The sequence below is a fragment of the Hyperolius riggenbachi genome, chromosome 5 (assembly GCF_040937935.1).
Source record: "Hyperolius riggenbachi isolate aHypRig1 chromosome 5, aHypRig1.pri, whole genome shotgun sequence".
NCBI classification, from domain to species: domain Eukaryota; kingdom Metazoa; phylum Chordata; class Amphibia; order Anura; family Hyperoliidae; genus Hyperolius; species Hyperolius riggenbachi.
The window spans coordinates 43,819,877-43,844,703 of record NC_090650.1 but is presented as its reverse complement, the minus strand read 5'-3'; the positions used below and the strand labels follow the sequence as shown (position 1 = coordinate 43,844,703).

At 44.0% G+C, this 24,827-nt stretch overlaps 1 protein-coding gene across 3 annotated transcripts in view; it reads right to left on the bottom strand.

The window, feature by feature from the left end:
- LOC137518157 (macrophage mannose receptor 1-like) overlaps positions 1 to 24,827 on the bottom strand; it is a 171,139-nt gene that overhangs the window by 88,829 nt on the left and 57,483 nt on the right. For all 3 annotated transcript variants that reach the window (XM_068235569.1, XM_068235571.1, XM_068235570.1), the window contains exons 4-10: positions 24,620 to 24,781; positions 23,232 to 23,345; positions 20,038 to 20,181; positions 15,338 to 15,517; positions 11,063 to 11,220; positions 9,967 to 10,080; positions 8,014 to 8,129 (exon numbers count right to left, since the gene is read on the bottom strand). In XM_068235569.1, coding sequence (XP_068091670.1) covers positions 8,014 to 8,129; positions 9,967 to 10,080; positions 11,063 to 11,220; positions 15,338 to 15,517; positions 20,038 to 20,181; positions 23,232 to 23,345; positions 24,620 to 24,781 — 988 coding nt within the window. The remainder of the gene's footprint in view (positions 1 to 8,013; positions 8,130 to 9,966; positions 10,081 to 11,062; positions 11,221 to 15,337; positions 15,518 to 20,037; positions 20,182 to 23,231; positions 23,346 to 24,619; positions 24,782 to 24,827) is intronic.

Below are 24,827 nucleotides of genomic sequence, written 5' to 3'. Positions count from 1 at the left end.
AGAAAATAAATAAAATAAAAAATATGAGACTATTTTCTTTCTTACTAATGTTCTATTAATTATCTGTATTACACAATCAATTCATGATATCATCATGAATCATGATATCATCCGCCCCCCCCTCCACCCCTCCCACAGGTGATTTGATTTAACTGGATGAAATCCGAATAACGACTATTCGGATTGCATCCAAATCCGGTGTTGAGCATCCCTGCTGGCAAGTTGATCTCAGAAGAAGAATCAGAATCAGATTTATTCGCAGAAAACAGAAATATAGGCATTGAGGCATATGTTCAGTAAAGTAAACGATACCAGGGGGGTGGGTGGGAGACACTAGGGGATTTTCCTGGGCAGGGGGCTAATGTTAAGGAAAAAGACAACTTGGGGGGAACGTTCATTTACTGAGAGTTCTAAAACCAGTTGAAAAGATCTCTGGTCTCCCATAATACTTGGAGTAATTCCGGATAATAAACAGCCTACGCTAAGCCTCAGTGTGAGGGCGGTGCTATGCACATTAATATGCAGCAATATACAGCAATAGGAAGTGTTTCTGATGCTGAAACCAGGATATTTAAAGTAGAGTGACCAGATTTTTGTAGGTCCAACCTGGGACAGGGAGGGTGGGTGCAGGGGGGGGGGGGGGGGCAGCGCGCCGCGGCGAAAAGTGGGGAGGACTGAAGAGCTGAAGAGTGCACAGCGATGAAGACCGGGGGGGCTGCGCAACGAAAAATGGGCGTGGTCATGACATTGTATGGGCGGAGCTAACGTAATGATGTAACACCGAGGCATAAGAAAGCAGTGTTTACGCCATGATGTGGACAAACGAGACTTTGCATCATGGGTGTGCAGAAACTGTGTGATGCTAATAGTATACCGTAACCACAAAGCAGCAAACATAGCCATCTATGACCATTAAATAATAAATGCAGTAACAGTTACCCCGGACACCAGAAACTAAATGCAAGCAATGGGCAACATGTCAGCACAAAATAAACGCAATGCGGGCAACATGTCAGTACAAAATAAACGCATTGCGGGCAACATGTCAGTGCAAAATAAACGCAATGCGGGCAACATGTCAGAACAAAATAAACGCAATACAGGCAACCATGTCAGTACAAAATAAACGCAATGCGGGCAACATGTCAGTACAAAATAAAAACGCAATGCGGGCAAACATGTCAGTACAAAATAAACGCAATGCGGGCAACATGTCAGTACAAAATAAACGCAATGCAGGCAAACATGTCAGTACAAAATAAACGCAATGCGGGCAACCATGTCAGTACAAAATAAACGCAATGCGGGCAACATGTCAGTACAAAATAAAAACGCAATGTGGGCAAACATGTCAGTACAAAATAAACGCAATGCGGGCAACATGTCAGTACAAAATAAACGCAATGCGGGCAAACATTTCACCAGAAAATTACTGCAATGCGGGCAAACATTTCACCAGAAAATTAACGCAATGCGGGCAAACATTTCCCCAGAAAAGAAACGCAATGCGGGCAAACATTTCCCCAGAAAAGAAACGCAATGCGGGCAAACATTTCCCCAGAAAAGAAACGCAATGCGGGCAAACATTTCCCCAGAAAAGAAACGCAATGCGGGCAAACATTTCCCCAGAAAAGAAACGCAATGCGGGCAAACATTTCCCCAGAAAAGAAACGCAATGCGGGCAAACATTTCCCCAGAAAAGAAACGCAATGCGGGCAAACATTTCCCCAGAAAAGAAACGCAATGCGGGCAAACATTTCCCCAGAAAAGAAACGCAATGCGGGCAAACATTTCCCCAGAAAAAAAAAGCAATGCGGGCAAACATTTCCCCAGAAAAGAAACGCAATGCAGGCAAACATTTCACCAGAAAAGAAACGCAATGCGGGCAAACATTTCCCCAGAAAAGAAACGCAATGCGGGCAAACATTTCCCCAGAAAAGAAACGCAATGCGGGCAAACATTTCCCCAGAAAAGAAACAATGCGGGCAAACATTTCACCAGAAAAGAAACAATGCGGGCAAACATTTTACCAGAAAAGAAACGCTATGCGAGCAAACATTTCACCAGAAAAGAAACGCAATGCGGGCAAACATTTCACCAGAAAAGAAAAGCAATGCGGGCAAACATTTCCTCAGAAAAGAAACGCAATGCAGGCAAACATTTCCCCAGAAAAGAAACAATGCGGGCAAACATTTCACCTGAAAAAGAAAGCATTTACTCACCTGGCAGAAGTCTCCGGCCTCTGGCGCGCTGCTCCCGGGACCACCTTCCTCCTGAAGTCTCCCGCGCTGACAGCCTGGCAGAGCAGGGCTACGGCAAGATGGCGCCCGAAGCCCTGTACTGGAGACAAATAGTCTCCATTACAGGGCTTCGGCAGCCATCTTGCCGTAGCCCTGCTCGCCTGCCGGTGTCGGAACAGACACCGGAAGAGGAGGCTGGAGCGGGGCTGCAGACAATGAACTGGCACGGCGTCTATAGATGCCGCTGCCAGTTCATAAGCATAGAGTGGCCAGAGTCCCGAGGCCGGGACGTCCCGCTGCTGAAAGCGGGACGTTTCCCGGGACCTCATGCAGCCTGGGACAGCGGACCCCGAATGCGGGACGTGTCCCGGGCAATCCGGGACGTCTGGTCACTCTATTTAAAGTGTACCTGAGATGGGGCCACAACAAAAAAATAAACATACCTGGGGCTTCCTCCAGCCCCCTCTGGCCTGATCACTCCCACTCCATCCTCTTCTGACTCCATGTTCACATGCAATTGGCCCCAGAAAGTCCTCCGGTCCAGAGCCAACTGCTTATGTGTGGCCTGCCCGTGCACGCTCCCGTTGCATTCATGTTGTTAGGAGCATTCCAACAAAGTACTACTGCGGAGGTGTAGAATGTTCCCGGCGACAGGAGCGAGACAGTGCAGTGCACTGGGTCAGACTGCGCCTGCGCCAACTGGAGGATTTTCCAGGGCCAGTTTTGGGCGAATAAGGGAGTCAGAAAAAGAGGGCGTGGGAGCGGTCAGGCCGGAGGGCGCTGGTGGAAGCCCAGGTATGTATATATTTTTTGTTGTGGCCCCATCTCCGGTACAATGTAAAAGTGGGTATCCTGAATCATTTTCTGCATTCCTCTATATGTCACTACAGTACCTCTTTAAATATGTTACACTATACTTCCTGCTGCTAATGAATGTAACACAGCAGGAAGTGTAAAAACCAATACATTCTGAAAGTCCACTTGAGCTCACTTTACAATTGCAGGAATGCTGTTTTCTGCAATCTCTTAAAACACATTATAAGCAAGGAGGATAACCCAGTATTCAAACACGAATTGGAAAATAGCTGATACAACGTGAGGAACACTTGTAATCAATGCATCCTTTACACATGATAAATGTGCAGTCAGAATGTCACAGCCTTGTCATTTATCTCCCCCACTTCCTTACTATTCACTTCCTGCTGAGACTTCTTCATTGACTAAGCTCTCTGGGAACTCCTGATAACCTGTTGTGTCTCTGCCCAGCTTGTGTATCTGTGGGGCAACTGTCCCCAGGCCAGGAAGCTTGGATGTCCGCAGCTGTGACCTGACTGATAACACTTCTTGTAAGTCTCTATGAGCTGAGTTTGCTGAATAGAGAAGAGGATACAAGGTCAGTGATTTCCAGTCATTGCATCTTATTGTTCATTTTAGGATTTGTATATGCAGAGGACAGGATGTCACTGATAATATGCTTGTTCAGTGCAGGAAAGTCAAGTGGTCAGTCAGAGCCAGACATAGGAATTATGGTGGCCTCTGGAACAGGGGCATAGCCAGGAATCATGGGGCCCCATAGCAAATTTTTGATTGGGCCCGCCCAAAAAATGATGAGGTACCAGTATTAGGTCTCTGTACATTGAGGCACACCGGGCACTGTCACTTATATGCTTTATTGCCTCTGTAGCCTTACACATAGATTGTCTTCATGTAAATGATACAATACATCTGCCATTAAAAAAATGGATCAATCAAACCAGTATTAGGTCACCCTCTGTATAGGTTGCCAGATTAGCCCCCTTAAAGAATAGGTAGCCAGATTAGTCCCCATTAACCACTCTGCAAACGCCTAACGCAGGATGGGGGTGTAATGAAAAATATTGCAACCTGCGCGCCATATTTCACATTTCCCGGCTGTCATTATTTGGAATTGCCGTTTTAGTTCCCTCCAGGGGGGGAGGGGGGTTATTACTTTAGTTGCCAACCGGGGGGGGGGGGGGGGGTTATAACTTCCCTCCGGGGGGGGGGGGGTTATTAGTTACCCAACAGGGGGCTCTTTATTCCCTCCAGGGAGGATTATTAGTTGCCCAGTAGAGGAGGGTTCTGTGTGAGAATAGGGTTAGATTGGGTTGGATTTTCTGATGCAAATACATTGAAATCAATAGTTAGGTTTCACTTTCTAATAGCTATAAGAATAAATTATTGCAACCGGTGGCACAATATTATAAAGTTGCAAAACTTTTCACCACAGCGGCTGCAGAGTGGCTCCCCCAGGTCCGCCAAGATTAGCAGGGAACAAGCGCTCGCTCAAGTGTTCCCTGCAGGGGGACACAGGAGGCCGCCGTGATCAGCCTGTCAGCCCGCAATCATGGCTGGCAGGCTTTGGGTTTTAGCTATGGGGGAGAGGAAGAGGAGATTAAAATGTAAACAGCGCTGACATCTCCCGCCGCGCTGTACAAGTGACAGCCTTGTCGTCACTTTACTGTCCCTCAGATGGCACAATCTAATCCCCACCACAGTTCTATGCCTTGTAGGCATAGGACTGTATACTGATCGCCGTCTAGGGCCTATTTAGGGGGAAGGGGGGGGGGGGGACATTAAAGCAAATAGGGCTTTAAAAAAAAAAAAAAAAAGATCATTTTTCATTAATTATAAAAAAAAAAAACTAAAGATTGCAGGAGCGATCAGACACCACCAGAAGAATGCCCTGTTCGTGGAAAGAAAAGGAGGTAAGATTCATTTGGCTGCTAAGTTGTGAGCAGTAAACTGTTAAAGCTACAGTGTGCTGCATTGTAAAACATCACCTGGTCACTAGGGGCGTGTAAACCTGTGGTCCTCAACTGGGTAAAATATAGATAGCCCCAAAGGCATATCTACAGTGGTGCAGGTATGGCATGTGCCATGGGTGCCTTGTACTGGAGGGTGCTGCACCATAGTATCCTTGGTGTTCTCCATATAGATCCTAGTTTTTATCTGGGAGACATTCTGCTTCCTGGTTATATTTTTTGGGGGGTGAAAATCTGCCTAATTTTATTTGGGGGATATGTACAGGCTGGCCTATTCCCATACTTCAGTTTTAGTGTAAGATGAAAGACTTCTCAGGTACTATACTTACCTGTGGCTTACAGGCCATGCTTCACATCAACTTGGACACAACCAATGCCACAAAATGACTGCACGTTTAATTCTGGCGCCCTCTTCTCTTCCCCAGGGAGGATTTCAGTGTTAGCCATAGGCGCCGTTTTCCCTAGATACTAGAAAGCACTGGGCCCCCCTGCAAACATTTGGATGCCCCACCAGGCCCACTCAGGGCTGTTTTGGGGGCCGGAGGAGTTGCAGCATGAGGAGAGAGCTTGGCCCCCCGTCACCTCGGGCTCTCCCCTCAGCGCTCCCCTCCCCCCAGCATCTATCAGCAGTAGCAGAGCGAGCAGGAACACATACCTCCATCAACCGCGGAGGTCCGATCTCTAAGTGCCTCACGCTACTTCCTGTTTAACCCTCTGGGCGATACAATTATATCGCCCAGGAGGTGGCGCAGCACTATTTTTTTTTAATTTTTTTATTTTTTAAATCATGTAGCGAGCCCTGGGCTTGCTACATGATAGCCGCAGCGCAGCGGCATCCCCCCACCCACTTCGATCGCCTTCGACGATCAGAGTAAGCAGGAAATCCCGTTCAGAACGGGATTTCCTGCTGGGCTTTCCCGGGTCGCCATGGCGACGGGGCGGGATGACGTCACCGATGTCATGGACGTTGTGATGTCAGAGGGAGTTCCGATCCACCCCTCAGCGCTGCCTGGCACTGATTGGCAAGGGGTCGGGGAGGGGGGGGCTGCGCGGCACGGCGGGTAGCGGCGGATCGGCGGCGAGCGGCGGCGATCGGAAGTTACACGCAGATAGCAAAGTGCTAGCTGCGTGTAACAAAAAAAAATTTTGCAAATCGGCCCAGCGGGGCTTGAGAAATCCTCCTGCGCGACATACCCCGAGCTCAGCTCGGGATTATCGCTCAGGAGGTTAAACACGAAGTATCGTCAGACACTTAGAGAGAGGAACCTCCGGCAGTGGAACGCATGAAGGTATGTGTTTCTGCCTGCCGCCTGCAGGCTGCAGCCACTGATTGATGATGGAGGGGAGTGCAGAGGGGAGAGCCCGAGGTGAGGGGGGGAACTGTCCCCCCTCCCCACCGTTGTATGCCCATGCTCTCTCCTCATGCTGCGACCCCTCCGACCCCCCAAAACGGCACTGAGCGAGCCCTAGAGAGCAATAAAACTAGATATGGATGCGCTTTCAAGACTGGGCTGGGCTCTTTTTCAGCCCAATTTTACAATGGCTAAACCTAAGACTACTCTCACACAGAACACTCCCACCGACGCCTAACCCTAACCCCTCAAATGTCCTACCTGACACCTAACCCTCCGTTTAAACTTCCTGCCTGATGCCTAACCCGAACCCCCTCTCCCCGAAAAAACTTCCTACCTGACGCCTAACCCTAACCCTTCGCACAAACTTTCTCCCTGACGCTTAACCCTATCCCCCTCCTCCTGCAAAAATGTCCTACCTGATGCCTAACCCTAAACACACATCTCCAATCAAACTTCCTACCTGACCCCTAACCAACCCCTCCCACGCCTAACCTTAATCCCCTGCTGCCAATTGCCTCCAAACACACCCACCGCAGCAAGAAGAAAGAAAAATGTCAGCATAGGCACCTATTGAAATATTGGCATTGAGGCTCAATTTACCCCTCAATGCCGATATTTCAATAGTGGGTGCCCAAAGTGCCTGCTTCACACACAAAATACTTTACAACTCATGCAGTCTTGGCAATGGGTGAAAATGTTCATTTGGCAATAAAAAGGAGGCCTCACATACCTTATCTCCCAAAAAGAGCAGTCGCGGAGGTGGTCATTGCAGGGCCGTGCTGAACTAGTCTGCACTCAGATTGCCTTTTTTTTTTTTCATTACACTCAGGGCCGATTCTGGACTTTTTTCTGCCTGAGGCAAACTTGTGAGGATGCCCAAACCTGATTTGGAATGATCGCACAGCACCCGAAAATTTACTCTGCTTCATTTAATGTTTTCATATGACATGCTGCAGCTTAACACAATGGGCTTGATTCACTAAAAGGTGGTAACTCAGCACGTCTAAAAGCTTTGCACGTGCAAACTAGGGTGCTAAGTAGCTTGCACGGCAAAGCTGTTACTGTTCGCATGCTACTTTAGTATGCTTATCACGCTACTTAGCACGCGAAGCGGCTGATTTTGCACGCATATTAGCGCGTGCAAAGCCAGTTTGCATGTGCTGAGTGGATTTTCACTGGCGTGCTAACACTTAGCATGCTTTTGTGACTCAAGCCCATTAGCACTGTCTGGCTGTGAGTCTATGACAAACAAACTGCTCACCCTCAGCCTCTCCATTCCTCCTCAGTCAGGACAGCAGTGCCACCACCTCCCTTCTGCTGTGCAAGTCAAATGAAGCACTGCTGACCTTCTGCCTCCCCACTCACTGTCAGACTCCTCACACTGCCCAACAAGCTGCTTTTCTCCAATGATGACTTCTTCACCTCACTTCTCCTCCTACTCTGACTGCATGCTAATATTTGGTGTTAACACAGTACACAGTGCTGCCCCTGGAATCTCTGCGCCTGATGCAAATGTTTCACCTTTCTTCATGAGAGAACCGGCCCTGTTTACACTTCAGTCGGGAGTTAAATGTGTGCCCAGCATTACAGGCCGGAAGGCAGAAACACCAGCTTACAGTACATTGTAAACAGTACCTGTCTTCAATAGTCATCAGATAAGCTGCATTGTTATTGCAAGTGGCGTTAGCCTCTGGAAACGTGGAGAGTGTTTCACCAATGAGGTAGCAGTAGAAGCCGTGTCTCCTCCATCCCTGGAAGCACAAAAGAATAAAGAATCAAAGTAATAAACAACCAGGCTCTAATTACTGACGTAACTGAAATATTTTCTATACGTTGAAATAGAGGGAATGCCTGGGCTGGTGTGAAATACTTGCAGTGAAACAATGTTATGCCCACCTATAGGGCACATTGGGGTTGATGTACTATAACAAATAGAGTGCCTTATCAGAGTTAATGTGCCTTATCAGAGTTACCATGCCTTATCAGAGTTAACGTGCTTTATCAGAGTTAGCGTGCCTTATCAGAGCCCAGGGCCATTTTGGCTGGGCAGGAGGGGTGGCAGCGCATAAGGGGAGAGCATTGGCGACCCACAGAGGCGGGGAGGGGGACCCACTCCCGCCCTGCCTACCCTTGGGCTCTCCCTTCAGTGCACCCCCCTCCAGTATTAATCAGTGGTAGGAGCAGCAGGCAGGAACACAGACATCCCTCGCTTATGCGTTCCACGCACCGATCTCTGTAAGTGCCTCACGCTACTTCCTGATAAACCGGAAGTAGCGGGGCACCTATACCTTACTATACTGGAGCCGGATATACTGGGGGCACCTATACCTGGCAATACTGGGGGCACCTATACCTGGCTATACTGGGGGCACCTATACCTGGCTATACTGGGGCCAGCTATATTGAGGGCACCTATACCTGGCTATACTGAGGGCACCTATACCTGGCTAATACTGGGGGCACCTATACCTGGCTATACTGAGGGCACCTATACCTGGCTATACTGGGGAGGGGCACCTATACCTGGCTATACTGGGGGCACCTATACCTGGCTATACTGGGGCCGGCTATATTGAGGGCACCTATACCTGGCTATACTGAGGGCACCTTTACCTTAGCTATACTGAGGGCACCTATACCTGGCTATACTGGGAAGGGGCACCTATACCTGGCTATACTGGGGGCACCTATACCTTAGCTATACTGAGGGCACCTATACCTGGCTATTCTGGGGGCACCTATACCTGGCTATTCTGGGGGCACCTATACCTGGCTATTCTGGGGGCACCTATACCTGGCTATACTGGGGCACCTATACCTGGCTATACTGGGGAGGGGCACTTATACCTGGCTATACTGAGGGCACCTATACCTGGCTATACTGGGGGCACCTATACCTGGCTATACTGGGGAGGGGCACCTATACCTGGCTATACTGAGGGCACCTATACCTGGCTATACTGGGGGCACCTATACCTGGCTATACTGGGGAGGGGCACCTATACCTGGCTATACTGAGGGCACCTATACCTGGCTATACTGGGGGCACCATCACCTGGCTATACTTGGGAGGAGCACCTATACCCTAGGCTGAGCGATGAGCATCCAATAGCTGTGTTGTCCCCACTCACCTCATCCCGTCACATTTGCGCCGCTCCTGTTCCCGTGTTGCAACAGAACGGGCTGACTGCACAGCTATACAGCCTCAGCCCAGTGATGTCACCCGACGGATTCGATCTCATCCCAGTCAGGCAACATCTATCTAGTGTGTGTATGGACCTTAAGGATCTTGTTAGTCTCCAAGAAGTTGATGAAGTACAATTGCAAAGTAATTCTCCCCGACAACTAATTAGAGGACAAAAAAACATGTGTGGATTTGACTAACACCCCTAACAGCAATGAACAGAAAAGAAATCCAAGAGGTGATCACTACTCTATATGGAAAAATGACTCAATCTTCAGTCCTAGATTTGTATCCCTTAAAGCCAAAATAAGAAGATGTGACTCCAGGAAAATCCTATGTCTAAGATTAGTTATTATTTCCTCATGTTGTTTTCACTTCAGGCTTACTTTAATTACACGCAATACCTTACTACAGCCTTCCTCAACACTGGGCCCCAGCTCATGGTCTATCGGCAACGGTTTTCTCTTGCACAGAAAAGGAAACTTCCGCTCACACATCTTATCTGCCCAGCGGCCATCCTAAATATGGAGAGAAAAATAATAATTTAAGCCCAACGGAATGAAATAATGTAAACAGTCACATTAAGCCTTTACTAAAAACTGAGAAAGAACTAGAAAGATTGGAAAATGAGTACAGTTTTTAAGAGTGTGAGGAGGTAATTCAGCAGTGTAAGGAGAAAGCCCCTTTCCCTTTGACCTTTCAGGCTTCCCGATCGGTCTTTACTCTAATTGGGAGGGGGAGGGGGGGGGGGTTAAAGTGAACGTGAGGTGAAAATAAACTGATGAGATAAACAATTATATTTATCCTCCTACTCCTAAAAGCATGACTTTTTTAAGCATCCCATGGTTTTGATATTTAAACATTCACAAAGTAATGTGAAAGTTTTACAGTCTCTAATCAGTGGCAGCCTATTAGGTGTGCAAGAGTTAAAATACATTAACTATTGACCTTTTACTATCCTCAGAAGCTGTATTCTGCCAGGAAAACTGTTATGGCTGTAACTTGCTTATCAATGATGTTTACTAAATTACCACCAAGGTACCGACAAGAGAGAAGCTGTCACTTCCATGCCTAGAAATTAACTCTTTCAGGCAGCAAAATATAACAAGTAAAATAGCCTGCTTATTATTTTTTGCACTGTACACATTGTTTATCTCATCATGTCACATGCTGCCTCGGGTACACTTTAAGAACAAGAGGCACATGTTAAAACTGGAAACAGCGCATGCTGCAGCTAATTTGTAATCAGTATAGGCAAGAGAATAACCGTTTTTGCTGTACATGCTACAGGTAATCTGCTAACAGTTCAAAATATATACCTGATCTATAGTGCCAATGCACTGCATTGTTGTTTTAGGCCAATACAATGATATTTTAAGCTCACTTAGACATATAAATACTTTAACTGCTGAGTAAAATTGATGAAAGTGAGGGGGTAACCTGGGATTATTTGACCTAAACCCAGAATCCACCTTTAGTTCCTGTCCAGCTGAATCCCACCTTAGTGTTTAATGCCACACAGTCCTCTTGTTTGTTAGTGAAGTGGGTAGGTTCCCCTCTCTGCCACACTGTGTAGGTCACCGGGGTGCCATCGCTCCATTCAAAGAACCGCTGTGTCTTCAGGTCATTCAGGCCGAGCCAGACGTACTCTGCATCCTCTACAAAACACAAAGCACAGGGTTAAAGGACACCCGAGGCAAAAATAAACAAATGAAATAAACTATTGTATCTATCTTCCTTCTCCTAAAAATGACTTTTTAAGATATTCCAGTTTTATTTTTTGCTTAAATCTACTTTTTAAGTTTTAACTGTTTTATTGTTTTTGATCAATGACACATTCATTGAATTATTCCACCGTTGACCCTTTTTATCTCTTTCCTGCTCTCAGAAGCCATTACACTGTAGTCATTTCCTGTCTGAGTCATGACTAAATCAGCCACTTACATACCTGATATTTAACTCTTTCAGGCAGAGAAAGAAAAAAAACAGTTATTTGTGTGCTAGGCACTTTACATACCCATGTCTATCTCATCACATCACATGTCACCTCGGGTATCCTTTAAGTGATGACTCTCTTTATTCTCTTTATTCTGTTTACAATTTCGATTTTCTGTAATTTTCGTGATTCTGCTAAATTACTGAATTACGAATGAAACACGAAATACGATTTAACATGTAAATGCGACACAAAATTACGAATTATGATTTAATTGATAATTATGAACTACAATTTTGTGTTGTAATTGCGAAAATGTGAAATTTCGGCTCATCCCTGATATTAAATATTTTTCTATAAATGTTTTTGAATTGTGAAACAAATCATCTGAATTTCATTACTCCTATTGGGGAAATTGGCTTTTATATAAGAGTGCTTCAGATTACGAGCATGTTTCCTGGAATGAATTATGCTTAGAAACCAAAGTTCCACTATAGTCAGCTCTGTCAGATTTGAACTGCCTACTGTAAGTGACAGTGACGTAGGAAAAAAGTAATTGATAGAGCGTTTTGGGGGCTAATCTACATTTTGTACATATGTGTTCTCATGTAATAACATTTTTCATGATAGTGATCTATTAAATGGAGCTAGGAATGGAAAAATCCACTCTCAGGTTCTAATTGCAGACTGGATCCTCATTAGTGAGAATTTCACATGCTTACTGTTTCTTTAACTGGTGTCACAAAGGCAGCCTACAGGCAAATAGCACCTGTGCACATGCATCATGGACAGGCAACGATGTCTGTGCAGGCAACACATGTCCCCTACCGTCTGCGAAGTACACTTGTTTCATGTTAAAGTGGAATCGAGATAAACTTTTCCTCATTGCATAATTGTGTTCCTTTCATATAGTTTATAGGGCATTCCTCAAACCAAATACTTTTTTGTTTTTGTTTTAGTACTCTAATTCCCCATAAACTAATCAAGCCTCGCCAACAGCTTTTCAGAGTGCCTTGGCATTTTCAGACAGTAGCAAGGGCTTATGGTAGCTCAGCCTGAGCAGGAGGAGGAGCAGGATTCTAGCCAGAGATTTCAGAGGCAGAGGGGAGGGGACAGAATTTACACACAGGCAAGCTGATAGCATCTCCAGCCCTCAGCCTGTGACAATGTGACAAACAGAACTTGGCTGCCCTCATTGTATCACAGGAATAAATAAACTTTAGGTAAGATATATAGGCAAGTTACTTGTTATAGTTAGTTTTTCATTTCAGATATGCTTTAAAGGACCGCTATCGCGAAAAAGTAGGCAGGTAAAATCTGACAGAACCGACAGGTTTTGGGCCAGTCCATCTCCTCATGGGGGATTCTCTGGGTTTTCTTCATCATGAGTATGATCAAGACAAGAAGAGGGAGAAAAACAAGACCTAGAGATAAATAATAACTGACAGTGGTTCTAACCCTTCCTCCTGTATCTAAAGCTCAAAACCAAACAAATTGTGGAGTTGGGCTTTACCCTATTTTTATGTAACGTGGGTCCAAGCTTTAAAACACATCAAAATGTATTCTACAACTTGTCACAGTTAAAACGATACCACATGTGCCTCATTTAGTAACAAATTGGTATTGCACTCTCCACAACTACACTGGCAGTAAAAATATGTCCTGTTGCATTAGGTGGTTCCTTTTGAACTATGCACATCCTCTGCCTCTAATTCCTCTAATCATAGACCCTAAACAAGCATGCAAATCAGATGTTTGACTGAAGTTTGACTGCATTTGTTGCATGCTTGTCTCAAGTGCGATTCAGACACTAGTGATACATGAAAGATCAGCAGAATACCAGGCAACCAGTATTGTTTCAATGGAAAGAAATATGGCAGCCTCCCTATGCCTCTCGTGTTAGTTGTTCTTTAAAGTGTATCTGAGATGTTTAATAGAGGTGTATTTATACTTAACTGGGGTCTCCTCCAGCCTCATGAGGTGCGTGGGCTCCCTCCCCATCCTCCCCGCCCTTTCCTTATCCCCACCAGTGAACAGTCATGCTCTTCTGCCCATGCCTGGCCACGCACGCCCTGCTATCAGGATCCCACGCCTGGCAGCATTCAGCCTCTGTGCAGCAGTACTGCAGAAGTTTCCCAGCTGCGCCGTACATGAGCTCAAGAGCGTGACTGGCCAGATTACGGGTGGGGATAAGGAAATAATGGAGCAGCTAGAAAGGATGGCAAGGGAGCCCACGCATCTCATGGGGCTGGAGAAAGCCCCAGCTAAGTATGAAAACACCTCTATTAAACATTTCAGTTTTCCTTTAAGAGGCTGAGAGAGGACTGAGGACCTTGTCTCTTCTCTCACCAATTTTCCTTGGCTAACTGTACAATTTAAAGCGTCAGAATTAAGTAGAATACATATAATTGGGGCAGTGTTGAGTGAAAATGCCAATATTCTTTTCACATTAATTTTTTTTAAATAATATTAATTTCAATATTCAAGGGAAAATTCCATCGAAAATTAGTTTGGAAGGATTTCGTGCTTTTCGTGAATTTTTTGTATTTTTGTGGTATAAATTGTCCCAGTAAGAATATCTTTTTTGCGGGTTTCTCACAATTTTTTATGTTAAAAATATTGATTTTATTTTTTTGTGTCTTCCCAATATTTTTACCGTGAAAACACAAAACTATAAGCCAAAATTAGCATTTTCAAAGTTAAAATGACTGGCGAAAATTTGCAAGCAACGCTGTTGGGGGGATTTAGTGAATCCATAACAAGTTCCGGGTGTCCTTGAAGACTTAAGATAGCAACACATGATACAATAAAATGATCCAATGTTATGACACTTGGATAAAAAGAATTGGTTGTACACAGGGCCGTGCCGAGGCATAGGCTGGAGAGGCTCCAGCCTCAGGGCGCAGTGTAGGAGGGGCGCACAATTCATTCAGCTATCATTCCTAATTATGTTTGAAGCAGAAAGAAATACAGAAATATACATAGCAGTGACTGCAAGCCAGATAACTAGATATTAAGGTGTTGGGGAGGTTGTGGACCCTGTGGCCCTCTTAGTCTAACAGCAATCAGTGTGTGACAGCTGGGGTGGGAGGGATGGAGGGGCGCACTTTGGTGTCTCAGCCTTGGGTGCTGGAGGAACCCGTCCCAGCTCTGGTTGTACAGAAAAATAGACAGCTTTTTTTATTACTTAAAGAGGTCTGAGTTTTTTTTCGATATAAGTCAATTGGAAGTGGTGGGTTTTTCTGATCTAGTTTTAAGAAAATTGAATTGTGTAGGATAGATTGTCAATTTCTTGATATATATAGCCCCAAACAATTTTCTCAGCATTTTCAATATTATAATTTTTTCAAAATTGGGGAAATTGAACGCATGTGTGATACATTGGTCAGATTCTTCTATTGTTACACTCGATTAATCAATCAAAAAAAATATTTGTAATTTCAATTGAAAAGAAATAAAAAATTGTATGCTGCTTGGCCCCCTTTAGAGTTCCATTATTTCTGCAGAGAAATACGCCACTTTCTGATGAGTAGCTGATCGGCACCTTCATAAATAAACTCCCCAGCGATTAACACAGCTTTGCCACTTTTTTTTTTAGGTCCACATGTTCAGTCTTTGCTTGTTTGCTATTAGTATTACGACATTTTTTTTTTTGAATTTTAGAAAAAGTATTTTGTAACCCCCACTTTCTATTGTGAATCATTGCCAGACGGATTTACCTTTTGCACCTGTTGTTATAGTGTTTGTAACTTTTAAATAATACCATTGTTATTGTTAGTAGTCTTAGTAATTTTTATTAGTATTATTTCTCTCATTATTTGTTTTAAAGCGACACATACCAAACTCAAACTGTGCAGTAATAAAGCTTGAATCTTCAATATTGTGCAAACTTGCCAAGTCTCCTTCCAGCTTCCTACAAGATACCTGGGCGTCCTTCCAGATCCTCGTTTCTTTATGCAGAGAATAGCAATACCCGGCGTATGGGGTCCAGGTAGCCGGACAGTTGATGGGGTCTGTACCTGTGCCAAAATACCAAAACATTGTGTTTCAATAAGAAAGCATTATCTGGACTTCCCGTTAGCCTTCCAATACAGGGAATATTTTAGTTTTTGCGGCTGCTAATGCCACAAAATATTTATTAGGCATTCACAGCACAAAGTCCATCCATGATGCTGTCGGATCAGGGCAATGTAAAAAAAAATCTGGCAGCTGCATGTTTCCTTACTAAGCTTACAAAAGTGAATTGCCACTTTTTTTTAAGAAATAAGGACGCTCTATAGTTCAACAATTATTCTTGATTTATATAATACCACCATCTTCCATGGGATAGTTTTAGAATTCATGCCACCAATCTCATACTTACCTTGTATATTTGAATTAAAATTTGTAAAAAAAAGAAAAGGGAAATTGAGAGGCCACTTCAGTGTAACAACATTGCTTAGAATAAAATCATTGTGAATAAATACTCACAAGGAGGGGTTACCACTAAGGAAACCACCGTAGATTAAGCCCTCACAGAGACGTCCATGCCTGCTAAGAGCTCGTAATTAGTTACTCCTGAAGAAGCGAGTGATATACCTGCGAAACGCACCACACTGGTTTGTGGAGTATACAATACATTTTGCTCTGAATTAGACAATTGAGTCTTAAATCTGGAGGTAAGTCCACCACCACTACCTCCAATACATTGTTAAACTTTTTTTTGTGTGTGTTTTTTACTCCACCTGAATGAAAACGCTCAGCAACTCCACACTGATCGTCACAGGACATGAGGGTCAGAGCAGCTGCCAATCACTCAGTTAGTGCAGGTGTGGACCACAGTAACAATTTCTTCTGCTCTGTGCGGCTATATTTAGGCAAGAAGTCTACTGGAAACTAATGCAACACAAAGTACACATTTTAGACTAGAATGGTAATGCAATTTAGGCTTACAGTGAGTTTAGGAAATTTCATGCTGGCTTGACTGCCAATTTAAATGGAAAGGTAATATGTAATAATGTTTAAAGATCATATATAAACACGGTCCAGAAACATTACTGCTTTCTATAGGCCAAATCTTTTGTGAAACAACTTTTGCCAACATGAAATAGAAAAAAAATCAGGTACTGAGAGATGTGATTAATTTACTTGCAAACAATCATTAATCTTCTGCACTCAAAAACAAGTGCTCACAATAAGCTGGAACACTAATAAAAGCAAAAAGGTTATCAAAATAGAGGATCTTAGTTTCTAAAACAGTGTGCAGTATATTTTGTATTTTGCCATTTCACCATGATGAGGTTTCCCGCTTAGAATTGGTTCCTGCTCTACTAACATTAGTCAGCAGCCAAGCAAACACTCCATGTTCTAGAATCTGAGTTTCAAGCCGAGGCAGTTCTGGCGTGCATGCATGGAAATACATCGTAAAATAGCCTCTTCCAGCAGGAAGTGACCAACTGTACCACTCCAATTCTAAGGAGGGAACCTCGTCATGATGAATTGGCCAAGTACAAAATATACTACAGTCCATTTTGGAAACTAGTTGTTTTCTTTACTGTCAGAAGCCTTTCACACTGGGATGTTTTCATTGTCTTGCTTTTTTACCTTTTTCCACTTTTATTTTACCGCATGGTAAGGCTAATGCAATGAAAACCTATAGGGCATTTCATACCTGCCGTGGTGCAATGCACTGAAAGTACCAGATTAGACAAGACGACAACATCGCGTTATTGGCAACCACCCACGACGACGTGCAGTGAACGGAAGTCATGTATGTCTATGGTGCGGCAGATATTTTAAACTGTTAAGCGTTCACGACGCGCATGCATGGAAGCGGATTTTGTTGTATTTCCGCCACAGGAAGTAAGCACTACAGAGCCTCAGTTATGGCTTGGCTTGCAGCCAGAAGTGAGATTACCGCGCATTGCCGTAGTATTTCTACAAGGGCTATTTATAACGTTACGGTGGGATGCGATCATACAATCACACTGCACCTATAACACTGGTTTCTGGTGTGACACCGGCCTCAGTGTGTCAGATGGTTATGGAACATGTTTTTGAGCAGTGTTGCTCGGATACCCCTTAAGCATGGATCTGAATGCGGCCGTTTTTATTGGTGACGCATCCGGATCACCCGTGATTGCGACCCGTATTTTTGTTATGCATAACCGGCCCGACCCGTCTTTTCTCCGGCTACGCACGGCTACCATACTCGACCGTGATCCGGATACTTTATGCGTACCTGTATGCCCGCATGCGTAAAAATGTACATGTGGACAGAGGGACGATAATTTATGCGTACATACATGCCCGCATGAGTAAAAATGTATGTGACTAAAGAGATAGTGTATGCGTCCTTATTTTCCCGTATGAGTAAGAATGCGCTTGGATGTGATCCGTATACTGTATGCGTGCATATATACTCGTATGCGTACCTATGTTTGGATTGCTCACGATGCGGCTGGCAATGCGTAACTACTTTATGCATCAAGTAATGTGTATATTGCTTGGTATTCCAATGCTGAATGCGCATGAGCATGTGTAATTGTCTCTCGTACACGTAAAAGTTTTTACACCAAAATACCCTTGCTTGTGACAGAAATGGCCTGGAGATACTCTCTCAGACCACAGTCTCTTGCAAGGACGGAGTTTCTGATAATGGCCGCTGGTTATATACAGGAGGGGAGGGCATAGCCTCCCCTCCTGTGATTGGTTGCTCTAGCTTGCGTCAGGGGCCTCTGATTGGCCCAGTGACATCTTTTGAAAAATCCGCAATCATGGCTGCATCACGGCCGCATCACGGCCGAATCACAGCCGTGATTACGGGCCGTGACCCGTATTTTTTTAAGCATGCCGTGATCCGGATTTTGCCGTGATCCATGCGGATCACGGCCTTCGTGTTGCGTACAAATGGTCGTGAAGCACCCGTGATCATGACCATCCGTGATAGCAACACTGTTTTTGAGTGCAGAGGGTTAGTGATTATAGGAATACAGAAAACACTTCTCGGTTACCATAATTATAAGTTATAAGTAGGAATGGCTAATGGATAATAACTCTGAGTTTTTGCAAAGTTTATTTTAATTTTCTGAACATTTATGCAGCTTGAAGGTGGACCTGAACTCATAAGTCCTCTCTGCTCTAAAAGATACACAGCAGCATAATAATCTTTAAACAAAAAACATGTCTTTGTTACAGCTGATAGAAGTCCTAAAATAAATCCGCACAGTTTCTACTTCCTGATTCATGGAAGCAGACTTTTTTATGCTTTCAAATGGTCTTATCTGTTATCTCTGCCGTGGCAGTCATGTAAACACAGGAGAGATCAAATTACAACTTGTGATTAGACACAAATGAAAGGGAATTAGATAGGCTAAACTCTCTAAATACATACAGGGTGCATTTCTCTATGTTTTCCCTTTGTCCTGTGCAAGAGTTCAGGTTTACTTTGAAATAGACCAAGAAAATGCAGCAGCTTGTACATTTGACAGATGCATTTCCAAGCTGAAAAAAATTGCATTAACATTACATCAACTCAGAATTAGCAGTGTCTCGTGATCATGCCTACCTATCATCATCCAGGGAGGAGCTGTGAGGGGAGGGATGTTAGCTTCTCCTTATCAGTACACATGACCTGAACCAGCTCACCTTATCCCTGTACTGGTGAGAAATGAACTCAGTGGCTGGAGAGTGTACTGGTTAAAGTGGTTCCGAGGTGAACTTTTACACATTGCATAATTGTGTTCCTTTCCTATTGTTTATAGGGCATTCCTCAAGCCAAATATTTATTAGTTTTTGTTTTAATACTCTAATTCCCTATAAACTAAAAAAGCCACGCCCACAGGTTTTCAGAGAGCCTTGGCAGTAGCAAGGGCTCATGGGAGCTCAGTCTGGGCAGGAGGAGGGGGAGGTGTTACTAGCCATTGATTTCAGAGGCAGAGGGGAGGAGGAGAGGGGATTAGGCTGATGGCTCAAGATACAGATAAGCCTGCCTCTGTGTAATGTTTACAAACATGGCTGCTGTCGTATCACAGGAAGAAATAATCATATTCTATTAAAACTGTCTGCAGCTAGATTTGCTGTCTAACCATCTAAACTTTAGATAAGATATATAGATAAGTTACTTGTTATAGTTAGTTTTTCATCTCGAATCCGCTTTAAGGGCCCAGAAAACCTGGGTTTGAATCTCGGCTCTTCCTATTCAGAAGTAAGACAGCACCTATTTAGTAGGAGACCTTGGGCAAGACTCCCTAACACTGCTACTGCCTACTGAGCGCGCCCTAGCGGCTGCAGCTCTGGTGCTTTGAGTTTTCCAGGAGAAAAGTGCAATATAAATGTTCTGTGTCATTGTGGACAGCTAAGTCTGCAGTTACAGGTACAGCAAAGTCTCACAATGATAAGAATCTGCTGAGCTGCAGAGCTGGCCACATATAGTTAATCTATCTGCAATAAGGGGAGGAGCAATAAGAGGACAGAAGTCTGATTAGCATCTTGCTGACCATGCCAAGTTACATTGAGACCCGTGTGGCTGGGTCGAGGTTTAAAGTCTTTATATTCCTACCAGATGGAGGGATGTAGGAGGAGGTGATGTTGCCCTTTTTACAGATGTAGCCCAGCTTCTGAGAACACTCTATGCTTTCCCACTTTGCATTCTTTCCCGAGTTGAGAGCCACACAGTTCTTGCCAGGTTCTGTTGACGGATTTCCTAAAAGAGATAAGGATTCTTTATTTAGAAACACTTAGGGAAATTGTATAAGAAAAAATATAAACCAGCAGTTAAATTGTTAAAGCGGACCTGAACTCGGAACGTCCTCTCTGTTCTAAAAGATGCGCAACAGCACAATAACCTTTAAAGGGAACCAGAGACGAAGCACCCTTGTGTATTTTACCATATATATCAGTAAGAACATTAGAGAAAACACTTACCATGCTCTCTGTTTCATCCTCACTGCTACAAGTGTCTGTTATCAGCTGTGATAAGAATCCCGGACTGAGCAATCAGTCTGGCTTTGCAGGGAATAATTATAGCTGAGTCATTATAGCAGAGCCACAAGGGGACAGGCTTGGGCTTGAAAAGACACCACAGAAGACAGATTCAGCTATAATCTTTCCGTAGCAAAGCTAGACTGAGTGCTCAGTCGGGGATTCTTATCAGAGGTGATAACAGTCAGATTAAATAGAGAACAATGAAACAAAGAGCAGATTAGGTGTTTACTGTCATGTTCCCACTGATTTATAAGGTAAAATACAAGAAGGTGCTTCATCTCTGGTTCTCTTTAACCTCCTTAGCGGTAATTCCGAGTCAGGCTCAGGACGGAAAGCCGACACAAATGTAGACAGAACATAAAAACTCCATGTAGTTTGTGTAATGGCCAAGATTTGAACCAAGGACCCTAGTGCTACAAGACAGTGCCTGATGCTCATTATCAGCTAACTCCGATTACACAACATTTGTGCATACATATTTGCAATTACGCCCTTACGTAATTACGATTTGTAAATACAATTGATTTAGTGTAATCCATTCATAATTTCATAATGCCATTGTCACCATAATTGGTGCATAGGTTAAGGGAAATATTGGGGTAAGACCAAAAAATATTTTTCAAAAAGACCTTGTAGTTTTTGAGAAAACTGATTTAAAAAATGCAAAGGAAAAATGTTTTTTTAAACTAATTTTTCTAAGTTTAAAAACATTTTCCCTTTGCATATTTACTGTTGACAATAGCATGTATGGGGGCTGTAATTTAAGGCTGGTTTCACAGTGGGACATTAAAGTCCCACGTTACAGCAGCCAGTAATGCAGCCTAACTCACAGCACTGTAAAATCAATGTGCTGTTCACAGTGCACACGTTGCGTTACATAGTAACGCAGCACGTTTAAGCAAAGTGCTGCATGCTGTACGTTATACTCGGCTAAGCCGCGTTAGACTGTTTGCACATGCTCAGTAATGTTGGAGGAGGAGGTCTCCCCTCCTTCTCCGCAGCCAGCCACATGGCTAATTAATATTTACTGCACTGTGGTGACTCATGGTAGGACTGTAGTGTTGTCCGATCATGAACGAATCGTTCATTTGAGCCGGATCTTTTTTGTGAGTCGAATCATCCGGATCATCACAATGAAAGATTCGGTTCACAGTGGATGTCTGTCTGGAAGAAACAAGAACATACAGAATGTACAGTGCAGGGAAAGTCCTGTCCTGCTAGTCATTTCACCCAGTCTGCTTCCCTAGTAAAATGATTCAAATGATTCGGTTCAAAGATCCGGATCTTTTCAATGATCCGATTCGAATGATCCAAATCCTTAGGGCTCGTTTCCACTATCGCGAATCTGCATGCGTCCAACGCATGCAGATCCGCACATGTAATACAAGTGGATGGGCCTGTTTCCACTGTAGCGTTGTTGAGGTGCGTTTTTTTCAGCGTGAAAAAAACGCACAAAAGAGCCAACGATTTCGCCTGCGTCGGGAATCCGTGCGAATCGCCGCTAATGTATTTAATAGTAAAAACGCATGCGTTTGTTACATGCGTTTTTACCCGCGATTTCGCGTGCGATTTCGCACCTTTTTCAATTTTATTTAGCCCTGGCAGTGTCATGGTTAATTTCGCATGGCACCCTGCCATGCGAAATCGCATGCGAAATCGCGGGTAAAAACGCATGTGGAAACGCATCCGCATGCGTTTTTACAAGCGTCGGAATGCGGCCGAAATCGCGTCGCAACAGTGGGAACGAGCCCTTAAAAAGATCTGGACTTCCCATCACTATCCTGGAGCGGCTGCTTTGAGAGCCACATAACGCGGCTCAATCTGACGTCCAACTTCAACACCACCACGCGTTGCATTAAGGGCACGTTATCCGACCTTATCGTCCCCTGAAACGCAAGGTCTTGGTGGGAAAGAGGCCTAAATAAAATCAATACAGTCGGCACAAAATTCTGTGAAAATACGAAATTACGGTTCCTGATTTCGATTACAGATTAAATTAATTATGTTTTTTGCATTATAATTTTGCCTCGCAATTGCAAATTTTAAAGCAAAATTATGACTATGCCAAATTTGTGCTTATTATTTACTACTACGAGGCAATAGCGCTATTCACTAAGGCACCTTGCCAGTTACTGAACCCTCTACACAGACCTTCCATTAGGACCTTCTCTGCCTTCAGTTAGTAAAGTATGCCGCTGTTAAAAAAAAACAACCCACCAACTCACCATTGCCACATAACACTAAGGGCCCGTTTCCACTAGTGCCGCGCATGGCTGGGAGACGCGCGGCGGCACTTCCTCGTCTGTAGGGACGCTGACGAATCTCATAAGCCGTCCTAAGGCTATGGGATTCGCAACCTCCCTCACGGAAACTAATGGCAATGTCGGTCGAATAGCTAAGGTAAGCGATTCGGCCGGTGGCGTCATTGTTTCCTATGGCAGAGTTTCCCCGTGTGATTTGCCTGCAGGGAAACTCTGTGGATTCGGCCCAGTTTCCGCGCTAGTGGAAACGGGCCCAAATACTTTACTAACCCAGTCGGTTGCCCATAACATGGAGGATATTTTTCAACACTGACCTACTGATATTTAAATCCTTACACACTGGCTATTATTCAGTATTACTTGGCAATAAATAAATAACAGAGAACAATGGGTTATTTGCCTTCTCATTAAGTTTACAATAAAAAAAACAACATTTTTAACAGGTATATTTAATTGAACAATGTTTGAACAAGTTACAAAAACACAGTACACGCAACAACATTTTTACCTGGGACCCAGTTGAGGTATCTGAATGCATTTCCATTGTCCCACCTCCAGCCACCATTGAAGTCTAAACTATTCAGGCCCACCCATAAGGCTGCCGTAAGGGCATTTGTTAATCCTACAAAAACAAAAAACAAAACAAAAAAAGGCAACAGATTATATAAATATATATAAGATCAAAGCTTAAATTGAAATGGACCGTAATAAATCAAACATGGCAGAAAAAAAATCAGAACTTTTACAAGCTGGATATGCAAAACACACACATACATAGTACTTCCACTACAGTTAGGCTTCTTGCATAGGAGGGTGAACTACGCTTATGTTCCTTAAGTACGATGGTGTCTACATGTAAATCCATCTCGTAACTAGTGATAGTCATGTCTAGGAGAACTCATAGTGAAGCATGTGATCAGTTTTGTCAGGTGATAGATTTTCAAAGCTATAGAGTTCCCAGGGAGAGGGTGTAAAAATTGTGCTCCCTGTGTAGCAAGAACCCCACCCCCCAATTAGGTATCCAGAGAGCTCCCCATGTTTAGCCAGAGATGCCCCTGTATAGACATAGAGTGCCCAAGTTTAGCCAAAGAACTCCTGCTTAGCCAGGGAGCCCCCATTTACCCAAGGAGACATCCATTTAGATGGCCAGAGAGCCTACCCCCATTATTTCAGTAGCAAGAGAGTCCCCGCTTTAGCCAGGTAATGTTCCGCTCTGCCCACCTCTAGAAAGGGGCATGTGTAAGTCTCTGATTTGCTAGTCAGGGTTATGTGCTGAAGCAGGATGTGATCAGTGACCACAGAAAATCAGAGCTGATTGAACAAATCACATGCTTCTCAGTGAGTTCTCATAGACATGACTACTTGCAGCAATACAAACTTGGTTTCACACGAGAATTCAACTCATCCCAATTTTTTACTTAAAGCAGATCTAAAAACTAACTATAGCAAGTAACTTGTCTATATATCTTATCTAAAGTTTAGATAGTTTACAAAGCAAATCTAGCTGCAAACAGCTTCAACAATATATCATTATTTCTTCCTGTGATTAAATGAGAGCACCCATATTCTGCTTGTCATCATTACACAGGCAAGCTGATCTGCATCTCCACCTCTCAGCCTGTGAAAATGCCACTCCCCTCCCCTCCTCTCTTTTCCCCTCTCTGATATATCATGCAAGCTTCAGCAAAAGCCTCCTCCTCCCCAGGCTGAGCTCCCATGAGCACTTGCAGCGCTTTGGCGCTGGAGGAGCTGGGGGCATGGATACATTAATTTACATGCAATTAGGTAATAAATACAATTTAAAAAAGCATTTGGGGGGAAGAATGCCCAATAAACTAAGGGGCAGAAAAATGAAGGCAGAAAACGTTTGTCTCGGATCCACTTTAAAAATCTCACCTGAGATGTATGTCTGCTCATGTAGCTCAGTAATGCTTAACAGCTCTGCGTTTTGCTGCTTACAGCTCTGCCGCGCTTGGTACCACGTGAGGGCCGAATTTTCATTGATCTGATAGTTGACACCAGTCACAGAATCTGTTGTCCACCAACTGTCTGCTATAGCTAAACATGAAAAAAGAATTAATTCAACATCATCAGTGTACCCTCC